At 38.3% G+C, this 13298-nt stretch overlaps 1 protein-coding gene across 1 annotated transcript in view; it reads left to right on the forward strand.

Moving 5' to 3' along the window:
* Window positions 1-1201: 1201 nt before the first annotated feature.
* Window positions 1202-13298, forward strand: part of c3a.1 (complement C3a, tandem duplicate 1) — a 22255-nt gene continuing 10158 nt past the window's right edge. The window contains exons 1-22 of the mRNA XM_030135407.1: window positions 1202-1367; window positions 3778-3976; window positions 4100-4262; window positions 4470-4558; window positions 4743-4831; window positions 5827-5909; window positions 6002-6089; window positions 7319-7421; window positions 8125-8245; window positions 8366-8481; window positions 8774-8920; window positions 9969-10068; window positions 10152-10243; window positions 10333-10524; window positions 10667-10822; window positions 11095-11224; window positions 11411-11482; window positions 12112-12309; window positions 12399-12519; window positions 12602-12690; window positions 12785-12924; window positions 13051-13263. Coding sequence (XP_029991267.1) covers window positions 1291-1367; window positions 3778-3976; window positions 4100-4262; window positions 4470-4558; window positions 4743-4831; window positions 5827-5909; window positions 6002-6089; window positions 7319-7421; window positions 8125-8245; window positions 8366-8481; window positions 8774-8920; window positions 9969-10068; window positions 10152-10243; window positions 10333-10524; window positions 10667-10822; window positions 11095-11224; window positions 11411-11482; window positions 12112-12309; window positions 12399-12519; window positions 12602-12690; window positions 12785-12924; window positions 13051-13263 — 2778 coding nt within the window. The 5' untranslated portion in view covers window positions 1202-1290. The remainder of the gene's footprint in view (window positions 1368-3777; window positions 3977-4099; window positions 4263-4469; window positions 4559-4742; window positions 4832-5826; window positions 5910-6001; window positions 6090-7318; window positions 7422-8124; window positions 8246-8365; window positions 8482-8773; window positions 8921-9968; window positions 10069-10151; window positions 10244-10332; window positions 10525-10666; window positions 10823-11094; window positions 11225-11410; window positions 11483-12111; window positions 12310-12398; window positions 12520-12601; window positions 12691-12784; window positions 12925-13050; window positions 13264-13298) is intronic.

Below are 13298 nucleotides of genomic sequence, written 5' to 3' on the forward strand. Positions count from 1 at the left end.
ATTATCTATTGGTCTAGTGGGCCCAGCCTTTGGGCTGTATGTGGCCCCTGAACTAAAATGTGTTTGACACCCTGAGTTATACGACAAATATTTACTGTAATTCTTTAATTTTGGCACTCACAAAGCTAGTATAATAAGTAATTTAACTTCATAATATTCATTATGACAAAGTAATTTTCCTGAATTTCATCTATTTATGTGTTACATTTACTGTATAAATCTCCTTATATCATACTAATAATTTCCCTTTTACATTTCAAGTCAAGTAATAAATATATAAACATGCATATTTCTGTTGATTTTAGTGGAAATGCTCAAAGACTTGGGAAATTCTCTCGCTATCAATCATTAATTAAATATTGACCATGTACTTTGCTGAGATGTGAGTCTATCCAAAAAAAAAAAAATTCCATGGTTTACTGCAGTGGTTCTCAACCAGGGGGTGCAGACACTCTCCCAGGGGGGCGCGTGAGCGACATTGTTAAGGGGCATTTGGAATGAGAAAGCTGAGAGGGGGGTGCTAAGGCACATATAGGGGGTGTTAGCAACAACCTTTGTACATCACTGTTGTACACCCCCCCATGTTTTGGGTGGTGGCAGGTGGGCAATGACCGCTCTATAACCCACCACATACAGGTCCATCATGTTACTTTTAGAATAGCATACAACCCTCCACCCCCAGTCCCAGATTTTTTCCTGGATGGGGAGGCACCAGGAGGCTCTTGATACTGTTAGTGGGCCTTTGTTCAAAAAGGCTGAAAAACACTGGTTTACTTGAACTAACATGTTTGAATTAAAGTCACTGGTGAAAATTTCCAAATGGTGCAACATAAAAATGTGTGTGTGTGTGTGTGTGTGTGTGTGTGTGTGTGTGTGTGTGTGTATGTGTACTGATCTATAAGCCTTGTGATAACCCATGTAACTGTCTGAAATCCTCAATAAAAGACACAAAAATCTCAATATGCCTTCAAGAAAGGAGAATTGGCTTTTTTTCTATAAATCTGCAATAAACTACACAAATAAATTAACTTTTTTTTTTGAGGATATCTTTGAAAATTAGTTAAACTGTCATTGATTTTCTGCTGTTTATCTTTTCCTCACAGCTGAGTTTTTTTTTTTTTTAAGGGCAGTTTCCCAACTGTTGCTGGGAAATCATGTGTACCTATGTTTGTGTTTACACATGTACCGACGAATGAGACAGAAGTGAGGAACATGACGGAGATGAATAAAAGGAAAGACCTGCAGAAGCAGAGTCTACGTTGACAGCAGATCAGGATCAGGATCAGGAGGATGACACGGACTCTGCTGTCACTGCTGGCCTCTGTGGCCTTCGTCTCTCTGACTTCACTGGCTGATGGAGCTCCACTGTAAGTATATATTTTACATTCATCTTCACCTGGTTTTAATAGACGGTTTTCTCAGCAGAAATTTTGGATTGACGCAGCTTGAAAAAACACAGGTGATCCTCCTTTGGGGGATCAGGTCCATTCAAGTCTCCCTGCATGCCACACGAACAAACCAAAACCCTGGAATTAATAGACCTTCAATGAGTACAGCCTTTATGAATTACACTAGTGCGTTTTGAGCTGTAACACATCAAAATGTTTGGTCTTAAAATGGTCTTTTAATGCAAGCAGACCTAAAAAAAAATGTCTCTCTATTCACCCATCTAGAATTCAACCTGCTAAATATATTATGGTAGAAACTACAACCCATTTTGGTTTTCTGCACATATTTTATCTTTTAACATTACCATCCTACAAGCAACAAAGTATCTACCTACTTGTTAGTGACACTACACAATAAATTCATTTTAAGTTAGTAACTAGAAGCACTCGGAGAGCGCAGACCTCCGCCAAGGCTGATCAGTGGGCCCCCCCGTGGGCCCCCCCCACCCCCGATCACCCCCAAAAGTTAATCATTTCTTCCTTATCCCATTTCCAACAAACCCTGAAAATTTCATCAAAATCTGTCCATAACTTTTTGAGTTATGTTGCACACTAACGGACAGACAAACAAACAGACAGACAAACAAACCCTGGCAAAAACATACCCTCCTTGGCGGAGGTAATAATGATGAGTACATTTTATCTGGTGTTAGGTAATAATGATCCAGTTTGTCCTGTTGGCAGATTGAGTCACATAAGTCAAGGTAATGTTTGGTAAGGTTTGGCCTGAATTTGGCTTCACAACACTGACACTCTAGTCAAGACATCGCAGAGTCCAGAGCAATGATGAAAGGTTTTATTGATCCAGAGCAGGAGTTCTAACAAAACTATCAATAAATCACTTATTGTGTGCAAAGTTCATTTGGATGTGACTGCTCATAAATCCAAAATGTCACAGATCTTATGAAATAGCCTCTTAAAGACATGGAGTGTAGGGCGGTAGATTCACGTCCAGGTCACAGCTGACAGAATCTGATCAGTGATCGGTAACTACAGCTGTCTGTCATGTGTTTAACCATCCATCTGTCTGAAAACAAGACTGGAGCATCACAAGAGAAATGAACACATTTCTACACATTTCTGTGAAGATTCTGTGCAAGGTTTCAGTCAAATGATTGTGCTCAAAGCACCAACTAGCTCTGATTAAACCCCAATGGAGCCATACATCACCATATCATTGAGTAAAGGTGGAGGTGATTAAACAGGGGTGTGAGGGGCTAACCTGGACTATACTTTGTTATCTGTCCCACTGGGAGCAGGTTAATGGTCTGCTTCATGTTCATACTGGAGTCCTGTATCTCAAATTGGCAACCCAGTAAAAATTATCCGGCAACATTAACCCAGAAAGACCCAGAGCTACTTTTATGTCAGTTCCCACATGAAATTTTCTTTATATCTGACCTTTCTTAAGTGATTTACCACCATTTATTTGTAATATTATCCTCTGTATTTTTTGTTTTATCAGCATAAGTCAGGTATGTTCCTGTGTTTAATTTACTGATCATGAAGATGTTTATTAAAGCTCAGATTAAATTTGAGGGTTATTATATCTAAAACAGAGAAAACTGCGGAAAAGGGGACGTTTTCTAGTAAAATATATAATTAATTGAACATAAACTAAGGGTGTCCAACCACTGTCATTGATCAAACTCCATGGGAGTTCAAACTCTACTGCAACCTACATGCTGTAAAGTATGTACAGCAGTAAAAACTTAAGTTCCAGTGAAAAAAGAACAGCTTCTATAAACCAAAGTGGTCGTGTTAAGTGTGACTTACCTTTTACACTTAACATGTCTTTAATCCTTTTGTTCAGACAATTTGAAATGTTTGGCATTCACTTTCTGATTTTTTTATTCCAGGTTTCATTTAACACATGCCAGATGTTTGTAATGGTTTTTGCTGATTCTTGTCATGGGGTCAGGGGTCACACTAAATACTGACGTTAACCTTTAGAACCCATTTAGTTCTGTTTTTTTTTTGTGTGTGTGTGTGTGTGTGTCTTTTAAGCCTGTGTACATATTTCCTGTATTTTTTTGTTGTATCTGAAGAAAAGAGACTAAAAAATAAATATGCATGTTCGTTTCAATGCTCCAAAAACAACAAATCTAAAGGCCACCTAAAACTTTTGCACAGTACTGTTTTTTTTTGTTTTTTGTTTTTTCAGATCCACATTTGCTAAAATCCATATGTTTAAATGGTTCCCATGTCATTTTAAGTGGTAAAGCACCACTGCTGTTGAATCTGGCTGCCACAGCATAGATTTTCTACAGCGTATTATACTGAGTAACGGTGTGACCATACACTCTAATCCTCTCTCAATGTTCCTCAGGAGTCTGATGTCTGCCCCCAACTTGTTGCGAGTTGGAACAACAGAAAACATCTTTGTGGAGTGTCAAGACTGTGGAACTGCAGATGAGAAGCGTGTCCAAATCACTGTGAAGAACCACCCAACCAAAAGTAAAACACTGGCATCAACAACAGTGGCACTTAACAGCGCAAATAACTACCAGGGAATGGGACAAATAACGGTAAAGTTTACTTGTTCCCTTATATGCTACTGGCAAAATTAAACAGTATGGCACTAAAGCTGTGTTATCATTGTTCATGTGTGTTTTCATGATTCATTATTTATCTCTTGATTCTGTTTTCAGATCCCAGCTGGGGACTTCAGTAGGGATCCCACCGCGAAACAATATGTATACCTGCAAGCTCAGTTCCCTGACCGACTGTTGGAGAAGGTTGTTTTAGTCTCCTTTCAGTCTGGATACATCTTCATCCAGACAGATAAGACCCTCTACACCCCCAACAGCAAAGGTAAACACCTGTTAAATGTATCTGCGATGAAACCCCACTGGTTTGACATTTTGTTTACATTTGATCTCTTTTACTACACATGTTAAATCTAAAGAATAGCAAGTATTTTAGTGCCGCTTCAGTGGAAAAAAAGAAAAAAAAGTGGAACTGAAGATTCCACCTTTTTTCAGTCTTCTGCAGCAAAAATAACCCTTGACTCTCTTTCAGTCTATTACAGGATCTTTGCTGTGACCCCTCGCATGGAGCCAGTGGAGAGAGCCAACGGGACTGATACTTCTATTGCCATCGAGATTGTGGTATTGTATATAATATTATCATTTTATCTAAGATACACACAGAATTGAAAGTAATACTACTGACCCTAGAAACACAGAGCTTACATTTTTAGCACTAATCTTCTGTTAAAGTGCACTATAAATAAATCTATATTAAATCTATTATTATTACTGTTAATGTTTGATCGATGTTGTTCCCTTTTAGACTCCTGACGGTATAATTTTACCACTTGATCCAGTCTCTCTAAGATCAGGTATCTACTCTGGAGATTACCAACTTGGTGAAATTGTCAGGTCAGTACTTTATTTTATTGTGTTTTATCTACACATTTAGTTATTCAGAGAGGAACTTCTTTTAACACTGTAAAACACCACATTATTTACCACATGGAGTATGTTTAACCTTCCTCCTGTGTTAGGGTCAGCACCAACCCATTTTAGGTTTTAAATGCATAAAAGAACCACATAAATTTGTTTATTGCATCAAGGCTTTTTTTTTTTTTTTTTTTTTAACTTTGTCAGGAACCTCTATTTCAACAAAATATTACAAAACATTTTTTCACTAAATTATGAAATGCTCTGGTTGAAGTTATGACCTTCATGTTGTTAGGGTCAATTTTGACCCAGTTATAAAACTAAGATTATAAAGCAATAGTTAGACCCAAAACTGAAATCATACGTGCACTGTCAGCCAACACACACAGCCGGCTCCTCTGCCAATCATGTGAGCTTTTGTGGATTCTCATTTTGCCTTTTTATCCAGTTTACCTGCACAAAAACAAAACAAGCAGAGATGGGCATGTCCAGACATGTGAGGTCAATTCAGTAAAGACTTGGTGACTGCAGAGTGCACATCAAGGGGTATACTGACAAAAAAAGGCCCACACCAAAAATATTAAAACCAATATTTTATTGGATAAGAAAGCCTAATAAGGTAACCAAGAGATGAGAAACAAACTGGATGATAGATATTTGTTTTTAGTGTATTTTACAGCTGATTTAAGACACTGGTCAAAACCAACCTGTTAACATAAGAGATGTTAACAGAAAGCTAACACAAGAGGAAGGTTAAGCCAACCCTAATAACCTGGTTAAGTGGTCACAGTCGCTAACATGCAGTTATGGTTAGTTCATGGACACCCACCTTTGTTTAACAATGATGTTTGACCTGCATCACTTTTTGTTTCTTCATGCCGTTATTCATAATCCACAAAAAGTGTTATATGTCATGTTAAAGGAGGACTATATAGATTGTTGTTGTTTTTTCTTGTATGTGTGTGTCTGTGTAGTCCTGGATTATGGAAAGTGGTGGCGAAGTTTCACAGCAACCCACAGCAGAGCTACTCTGCAGAATTTGAAGTCAAAGAATATGGTAAGTCCATTTTTACCTGAAGTAAAATCTGGACAACATTCAGTAAACATTCACCTCACACAGACACATAATGAAATGTTTTATATTCTCAGTGCTGCCCAGTTTTGAAGTGAAGTTGACATCTGAGAGCTCCTTCTTCTACGTGGACAGCCGAGAGCTCACTGTCAACATCAGAGCTACGTATGTGAACGCGTTTCTTTTATGGATGTATTCAGTTCAGAGCAGACTGATTCATTAAAGTTCAATGAAGTGCATTCTTTAGAGCTCATCAGGAGCATGGATGTGTTTGAGGACAGTAAAGACATTGTTTCCTGCCAATATTTTGGAAGGACAGTATTCCATATCAATCAGAGGTGTAGTCCAGGGTACACGGAGCATGCCTACTTATTTTTCAGTCAGAATTGGGTATACCCACTTCTAAATCCCCCTAATGTGCACTTTTGGCTAGTACTTGGCTCCTTCACTGATTAGATTGGTTAACTTTAGGCATGAGGACTGATGAGCCAATCAGAGGCAGAGTAGGGTGGGTCATTCCGAGGAAAATATTGCTAACTAGCGCTGGCCACCTCAGGAACCTGATTGGACACCTCAGGTGCCAGTGCCACCCCAGTTGATTGACAGGTCACTGCACATCTCATTGAAAGATGCATGATTATTGGAAATGCGAACAAGAAAGGCAGAATAAACGTCTTTGAAATGAGTTACACATATTGAGAGAACCTACTTTCATGGAATACATAATTCTAAGGTAAGTTTTAAGGTGGTTTCAGAATGACTCACTGATTTAAACAACTGGACATATGACTGTACAGAGGAGAGATTTTGTCGCCAATAGTTAAACTCTGTGAGTAGGCTAACATTATGAAAGGCTAACATTATAAAAGGCTAATGTTATGAAAGGCTAACATTATCCTATGTTTGCCTCATGATGAATACATTTACATTCATGCAGCTGCTTGTGTGACCAGTAAAACCTACAAACTGCTCCTGATCAAGTCATGATAATTTTATAATAGTGAGCAAATGCTACTGACAGATTTTTGGGTAAACTAAATAGAATACTCTTACATGTCTTTGTTTCTAAAACAGTGTTTTCTGGACTACTTAAAAAAAGGGGGGGGGGGGATTGAGAGTATACCACCTTCTCCAGAGACCACTACATCACTTATATCAATGTTCATGTGGATTTCTTATGGTGGAGCCTTTTATATGGTTACACATATAACTGAAGTTACATTCAGTAATTAGCATGTTTCTCTATGGAGTGTGCAGCCTTGTTGTTCAATAGAAAAATACATGGATGTGTTTCCCTTGAAGCTTATGATTTGAGTCTTGCTATTTTTTGGTGTTTTTCCCATTCCCCATACATTACTTACAGTTGTAGTGATAAAGCATGTTGTGGTTTTCAGGTATCTGTTTGGTGTAGAGGTGGATGGGATGGCCTACGTTGTGTTTGGGGTTGAGCAAGACGGTCAGAAAAGGGGTTTCCCTGGCTCCCTTCAGAGAGTCCCAGTGAGTACAGACTTTGACTTTTACTTGATCTGTTCATCTCAATTGATTTTCTTACCTCAAATAATACATTGTCTGTCATTTCTTCATTCAGAATCAATATCAGAATAGAATAGAATATTGTCATTACATAATTGTGTGCAATGGAGTTACGTTTGCTCAGATCAGTACTGTGCATAATGATATAAAAGACAAGAATAAGCAAAATTCAAGGGAAAGAAACAAATAAATACACAGTAAAATATATATATATATATATATATATATATATATATATATATATATATATATATATATATATATAATAGAAGAGAAATCTTTGAAATAAACAAAGGACAAAAAAAGACAATTAGGATTTTTCTTGAATTTGTTGTGCTCTAAATGTTATATTGGGCTGTAAAAGTGACACAGTATTGTACTTAAAGTATTGCACTGTAGATCAGCATCATCATCATTGGAAATCAGTGTCATCTTTGAATAATGAGTTAATTTAATCAAATTAAATATAAATACATAAAGAAAAGTAGAAGTCTCAAGTTTGTGTCATAACTGGACTTTTGGCAGCAGTTCAGAATATTCAAGATGCTTACATTGTTGAGTTTTTTATTTAAATGATAACAGTATTATGTAAAAACAGTGCATTTACTAAACCATTTGCCCACTTGTAATGTCCTTAAAGAAGTGTTTTTCTCTTATGTCACGTTAGGTTAACGGAGGTACTGGACAGGTCACATTAAAGAGAGACCACATCACACAGACTGTCCAAGACATCACCACTTTGGTGGGAAGCTCCATATTTGTGTCCGTCAGTGTGCTGACACAAAGTGGTAAGAAAGAAAAAATAATATCTATTGTTTTATGACCTTTTTTTTTTCGCTGTGTCACCTAATCAAAAGAAAAAGTGAACAAAAGGAAAACACTCCATTCATTTGCTTTTCCTCACACAGGCAGTGAAATGGTGGAGGCAGAGTTGAGAGGTATCCAAATTGTCACATCACCCTACACCATCAGCCTCAAGAAAACACCCAAATACTTCAAACCGGGAATGTCATTTGATGTTACGGTATGTACACATTTACACTCAGAAAACAGACAGAAACAGTGTTTCAGTATAGTCTGAATATTAAAAATAAACACACATTATCTCAGTATATAATTAAAAATATGTTTACACTGACAAACCCACTAGTTCAGTGTTTGTTCACTGTATGTGAAAACCTCCAAACACAAAAAACAAGAAGGGAATCCCACACACCAGGTGAATGTAACTGTTCCATATGCCCTCGTTCTAACATGAATGAACATCACCTTTGCATGTTTTCCCATTATATTGTTGTTTGTTTCTTAAATGGTAGGTTGAAGTTCTCAATCCTGATCAAAGTCCAGCACAAGGTGTTCCAGTGGTGGTGGAACCAGGGACGGTGCAGGGCTTCACTGTAGCCAACGGCATAGCCAAGCTTACCATCAACACAAGGGCTGGGGTTGAAACTCAACAAATAACAGTATGTAAACTGTTCTCAAATGTTGGTGCACTACACCCAGGGTTTACCAGCACATTGGTATTTGCTGTGTTTGTATGTTGAGTTGGTGACATGAAAACAGGGTTTGAATATTCTGTGTGTAAAAAGGGGTGGAGGGATCTGACTACAGAAATTTGACCCTTTATAGTTCACTTATAGGAATACTCTGAAATTCCAAATTACAACCTTAGTGTGTTATTGGAGGACATATCTAGACTTTATTACTTTTGTAAAAATTTTCAATATTTTTTTGTTATGCAGAAAATCAAGGCCAATGAAGTTACCATATTTGGGTCCTTACCCATAAGTGGCCAAAAAAAAAAAAAAAATCCAATAAGTATGTATAAAAAATACAGGAAAAATACACATAAGGCAAAATGAACATGTATTTTAGAACAGTAGATCATCAATTTCAAGACATTAAACCAACATAAGTGCTGGTACAGACACTTGTCCACATCCACATTATCCCTTTGAACATCATTCCTTACATTAGTACCATTACTTCATGGTACCTAACAAAGCAGGTACATGCACTGTTCATGCAAAGGTGGACCTTACAGACCCTGTAGACCACATTGGACCTGAGATTACTGACACACTGTCCTCACTGGAACTGTTGTTGTCATTGTCTTATAATGAATGCAGAAATTACCAAAAATAGTCACTTGCCTGATAAAGGGTTATTAATTTATTAATAAGAATTAAGCCTATCTTGTTGTATAATCACCTAAAAATGAAAATGATCGTGTTTTCTCATTTCATTATCAGAACTGAGCAATTAACTAAGAACATATGTTACATATGTGCCCTTCACACACACATCAGGAACTTATAGACAGGAACAGTAGAGGCTTGTACAGAGTGGTTCATGTTGCACTCCAGGATAGCCCACCACTTGTCAGATTAATGGTTTAAGATGTCTGGGGAGCAGATGCATCTGGTTCTGAGACATGCATTTTACTTGTATTTACTGTGTTAAATGATGTGTCACATTATGTGTATGATTGTTATCTATGTTCAATCATAGGCAACGACCAAGGATCCTGGAATTTCAGCTGAAAGACAAGCATCAGCCACTATGAGAGCTGTCTCATACAGAAGCAATAGTAACAAATACATCCATATAGGTGAGGGAGGTGGTGATAGTGTTCATGGCAGTGCTATGTAAGATCTGATGTTCAGTACTAATTGTGGAGTGTTTTTATTGTAGGTGTGGATACAGCTGAGCTGGACTTGGGAGACAACCTTAAAATTAACCTAATCCTTAACCAGCCAAATCAACAAAATGACATCACATACTTGGTGAGAGATGCTTTATCTGTTGCATTCACAACACATCTGGACACACATCTGTATGTATGTTGGGTAAATGTATTCATCTGTCCCTCCAGATCCTGAGCAGAGGTCAGCTGGTAAAACACGGACGATACCGAACACAAGGCCAAGTACTGATATCTCTGATTGAGTCCATTACCAAAGAAATGTTGCCCTCGTTCCGCATCATAGCCTACTACCATACCAGCGACAATGAAATTGTATCAGACTCCGTTTGGGTGGACGTCAAAGACTCATGCATGGGCTCGGTGAGACTCACAACACTGATGTGACAGAGATAAAGGGATTAATAGCTCACACATATGAGTGTTAAAGGTTCTGTTTTAATGTGACTGTTTGGAAAAGTATCCGTCCTCAGATCTCATTCACTGATCTTTCTTTCTCATTCAGTTGAAGCTTGAACCATCAAGACCTGCTCCGGCGTACGAGCCTCGGAAGATGTTTGGCCTGAAGGTCACTGGAGACCCAGGGGCCACAGTGGGACTGGTGGCAGTAGACAAAGGGGTTTACGTCCTGAACAACAAACACCGTCTCACCCAGAAAAAGGCAATTTCTTTGATCTAGCTTTGTCTTAAAAAATATGTTGAAAAGATGTAAATGCTAAAAAAACATACAAATCAGACTTTTTCGTGAAAGAAAAATAATACCCAGTTTCTGTAAGTATGTCATTGTCTGGCACACAGTAGTATGTGTCATGAAATCGATAAATGCATGAATAATCCAGATTGTGTTTCATACACATTGTCATAAGTTTACAGATGTGTCATCCTACATAAACCTTATTCAGTCCTTGTCTGTCTGACTTCCACCTGGATCAGGTGTGGGACACTGTGGAGCAGTACGACACAGGCTGCACACCAGGTGGAGGGAGGGACGGCTTGAATGTTTTCTATGATGCAGGGCTGCTGTTTGAGTCCAGCACTGCCTCTGGGACCCCCTATAGACAAGGTGACACTCCCCCACCTTAAGTTCTCATAGCTTTCATTCCTATTTTCTTTCAACGCAGGTAGATAAAACCTGGGTCAAGCTAATGCTGCAAAATCACTTCCTTGAACTTGTCTTTAGTAGTTTCCTCTAATAGTGTTTTTTTTATGTTGGGAAAATAATCTTTTTTTTATATATATATATTTCCAGAGTTAAAATGTCCAGCTCCCACCAACAGGAAGAGACGCACCACCACTTTAGTTGAAATCACAACTAGTTTAGGTAAGAAAAACAGCTCAAAACTGTTTACACTGGTCAACAATCATTTAAAAAAAAAAAGTATCTCATTTTATCTAAATGTGATTGTATCTGATTTATGAAAAATCTGGTAAAAACAGGTTTCACCTAAAGCAGGTATGCTGAATCCAAATCTGACTTCAGAATTCCTCCAGCATGTCAGGATGTAGAGTTATAATCGAGTCAGTATACGACCATTGGGAACATATCATACCAGCATTTAGGTCTATAAATTCTAGGTGATGTAAATTCATGTGGCTTTCAGTATCAGAGAGAAAAAAAATGGTGTTGTCCAAAGTGATGCAAAGCTGAAAGCTGGAATTTTCTTTGGACCCCAGAGTTGAAATCAAAGATCAGTGCTCAAGAATTATTCATAAAGGTCAAGGTGGAAGAGCTGATTTTCCTGGCAACCCTGATGCCACTTTAGCACATATTATCATGAGATTGTGAACACACAACAGGCACTGGTGTTTACATGTTCACATAACCCAAAATCCTTACATGCTGGATCAGCAGTTTTTCCTCCAGTAGCAGAGAAAAAGTTTCTTTTTTTGTCCAGTGCTGTCAACTACTACACCTTGTATTGCTAACCTTGTATCACTGACTTTTTTCAGTGAGCTCATACACAGAAGAATTGCCACGTAAGTGTTGTATGGCTGGCATGAGTGACACCCCTCTGTCATACTCCTGTGAGAGGCGCAGCCAGTACATCTCTGATGGTCCAGCCTGTGTTGAAGCCTTCCTGCGCTGCTGCAATGAGCTGCAAAACCAACGAGCTGAACTGAGAGAGAACAGCCTCATGCTGGCACGCAGTAAGACACAAAGATTAGGGAAGACGATAGAATGGTCATACTAGTAATGTGAAAAGATCCATGATCTTAACATGTTAAATTTATTTTAGGTGAGGATGTTGACAATAGTTACATGGACAGCAATGAAATAGTTTCCCGCACTAAGTTTCCTGAGAGCTGGTTGTGGACTGATATCACCCTGCCTGATTGTCCACGTAACAGCCGTAACTGGTGAGTACAGAGAAAGAAATGACCTTTCTAAAACTGCTATCTTTTAATGTTCAAACTCATATTACTATTTTTTTTCTTGTAGTGACTCCACATTTCATGTAAAAAATGTTCCGTTGCAAGATTCCATCACAACCTGGCAGTTCACTGGCATTAGTCTATCAAGAACTCATGGTGAGGATTCATTGATTAAAATGTACCGACCCTTTAACCACCTGTTACTGCTCCTCTTTTCATCATTAATTTGGTTTTGTCTCTCATCCGTTAGGTATCTGTGTTGGTCAACCATTAGAGGTCATCGTCCGGAAGGAATTCTTCATTGATCTAAGACTTCCTTACTCAGCTGTTCGTGGAGAACAGCTGGAAGTTAAAGCAATCCTCCACAACTATAGTCCTGATGATGCCACTGTGAGTCAATGATACAATACAAGTGTGCGAAGAAGTTCCTGAATTCATACAACACTCAGTTTATCTGTGTCAGTTATCAGTATCAGTTATGCATCCTTCTTACATTATCTTTGTCGTATTTTTAAGGTTCGAGTGGATTTCCTTGAGCAGGAAACTGTATGCAGTGTGGCTTCTAAACGTGGGAAATATCGTCAGGAGGTGAGGGTAGGACCCTTCACTACACGAGCTGTGCCCTTTGTCATTATACCCATGAGGGAAGGTGAAGTCAAGATTGAGGTCAAAGCGGCAGTTAAAGATTCATGGCTTAATGATGGAGTCATGAAGATGCTGCGAGTGGTGGTAAGAGAATCTGCCACAGTGAAATATTTAATATA

Source organism: Sphaeramia orbicularis, chromosome 1, assembly GCF_902148855.1.
Source record: "Sphaeramia orbicularis chromosome 1, fSphaOr1.1, whole genome shotgun sequence".
NCBI lineage: Eukaryota > Metazoa > Chordata > Actinopteri > Kurtiformes > Apogonidae > Sphaeramia > Sphaeramia orbicularis.